Source organism: Hordeum vulgare, chromosome 3H (genome assembly GCF_904849725.1).
Source record: "Hordeum vulgare subsp. vulgare chromosome 3H, MorexV3_pseudomolecules_assembly, whole genome shotgun sequence".
Lineage (NCBI taxonomy): Eukaryota > Viridiplantae > Streptophyta > Magnoliopsida > Poales > Poaceae > Hordeum > Hordeum vulgare.
The window spans coordinates 571,719,884-571,721,542 of record NC_058520.1 but is presented as its reverse complement, the minus strand read 5'-3'; the positions used below and the strand labels follow the sequence as shown (position 1 = coordinate 571,721,542).

At 37.4% G+C, this 1,659-nt stretch overlaps 1 protein-coding gene across 1 annotated transcript; it reads left to right on the top strand.

Moving 5' to 3' along the window:
• Window positions 1-214: 214 nt before the first annotated feature.
• On the top strand, window positions 215-1,386 carry LOC123442066 (proton pump-interactor BIP103-like). The gene is made up of 4 exons (XM_045118180.1): window positions 215-232; window positions 318-497; window positions 594-788; window positions 1,318-1,386. Exons 2-4 carry the CDS (start codon window positions 450-452, stop codon window positions 1,384-1,386), a joined length of 312 nt encoding a protein of 103 aa, XP_044974115.1. The 5' UTR covers window positions 215-232; window positions 318-449.
• Window positions 1,387-1,659: the final 273 nt, after the last annotated feature.

The following is a 1,659-nucleotide window of genomic DNA, read 5'->3' as shown; positions in this document are numbered from 1 at the left end:
TATTTATAACAATATCAAGTCTGGTTCGTCAATACTTACACACAAGCATTGCAGACTGAAAGTCAATATTATGACTAAACACTAAAAAGGCACGTGGACTCTGTCATGAAGTTTGTGCAGTATCACCATGTAACACACATCTTCTGCATATGACGGCCATGAAGAACTTCCTTGAAAATTTGAGTGGTATCTTTTATTCTTCCTTCAAACACTCGAAGAGCTTGAGCATGAGGTATGATCAGCCCTTTGATAACTCAACTTCTTCTCATTCAGTATTCTGAATTTTTGTTTGTGTTTTCTCTTTCAATACTCCCTAGATCAAGAGATTGAATCACCGCATAAGTCATGAGAGCATATCTTTAGACGAGGAGAAGCGGCTGATCAAAGAAATTAAGACCCTTGAAAAAACCAGGCCAAAGGTCAGTTCCAATGCTGCTAAACGAGCTAAAATGCAAGATACAGTTGTTGAAACAGATGCCATACAGGATCAGGTGAAAGTAAGTATCCCATGCCATGACTTTGTCTTTTATTATGCATTTACCTCCTGCGTAAATAAATATTAGACACCATTTTCATTGTCGCTTCCCATTCAGATCATCGGGGATGGTATAGATGGAGTAAGGAAGGAGCGACAAGGGGTCAGGTCTAAGATTAAGGTCCTGGATGATGAGATGAAGGTTGTTGATGGCGAGATTGCTTTGCTTCAAGAAGATTTAAATGCAGCTACCGCCAGAAAGGATAAAGCATACGAGTCATTGACCGAATTGAGAAAATTGCGTGATCTTGCCGTAAGTCAGAATACCTTCAACATCTCTCGTGCTCATAATTATGTTTGCTCTTGTAATGTTATTGAGAGTTTGATACTACCCCATTTTTCAGGTACTTTAGTTGTGTTAAGAGTTTTAATTAAATAACATGTGTACGGCTGTACGCAGTGAAACATCATCTTTTTGCATGCCTGAACAACACTTAAACTCCCTCTCTTAATTTTGGAGATATATGATCTGCCATCGCTTTTCCAAATTTGAAGCTCTTTGTCACAGCCACATGTTGATAAGCCTAATTCTATGCATCATACCTGTGCATTTTGGTATTAAGAAAGGTTTCTTATTGTCTTAAATATAGCATCAGATTATGTCAGTTACTTGTTGAAATATCTGAGGTGGCACTGCCAGTGCCATTGGTTGGAACATGCTTTATTGGAAGTCTGTCACAAATAATGGTTATTTACCACACTGTGTTAACAAACCCTCTTGATTTTCTTAATATTTATGTAGCGACTGTATCTATTGACAATTTCGCCTTCATCTTGATCAGAATGCATCCTTCCATCAAAACCGCATAGTCCTGAACAAACGCAGGGAATTAAATGGCAGCAGGTTCTGAATACAGTGTATGTTCTGTAGCTTCTTTAGCAAGATCACTTGTTTATCATGTCACTGAATTTCACTTGTTACACAAGAACTAAACTCATTGAATGTCAGTGTATATTTTAACGGAATGTCAGTGTTACACAAGAACCAAACTCAATATCAGTTCAATGCTCACATCTTAAATCTGAAAATCAGTAAGTTGTTACTTCTTGCATAAAATAGCTAACTGAACTAATGCTCATTCACTTTAGAGTCAGTGATGATTGCTAACTGAACTTGTACACTT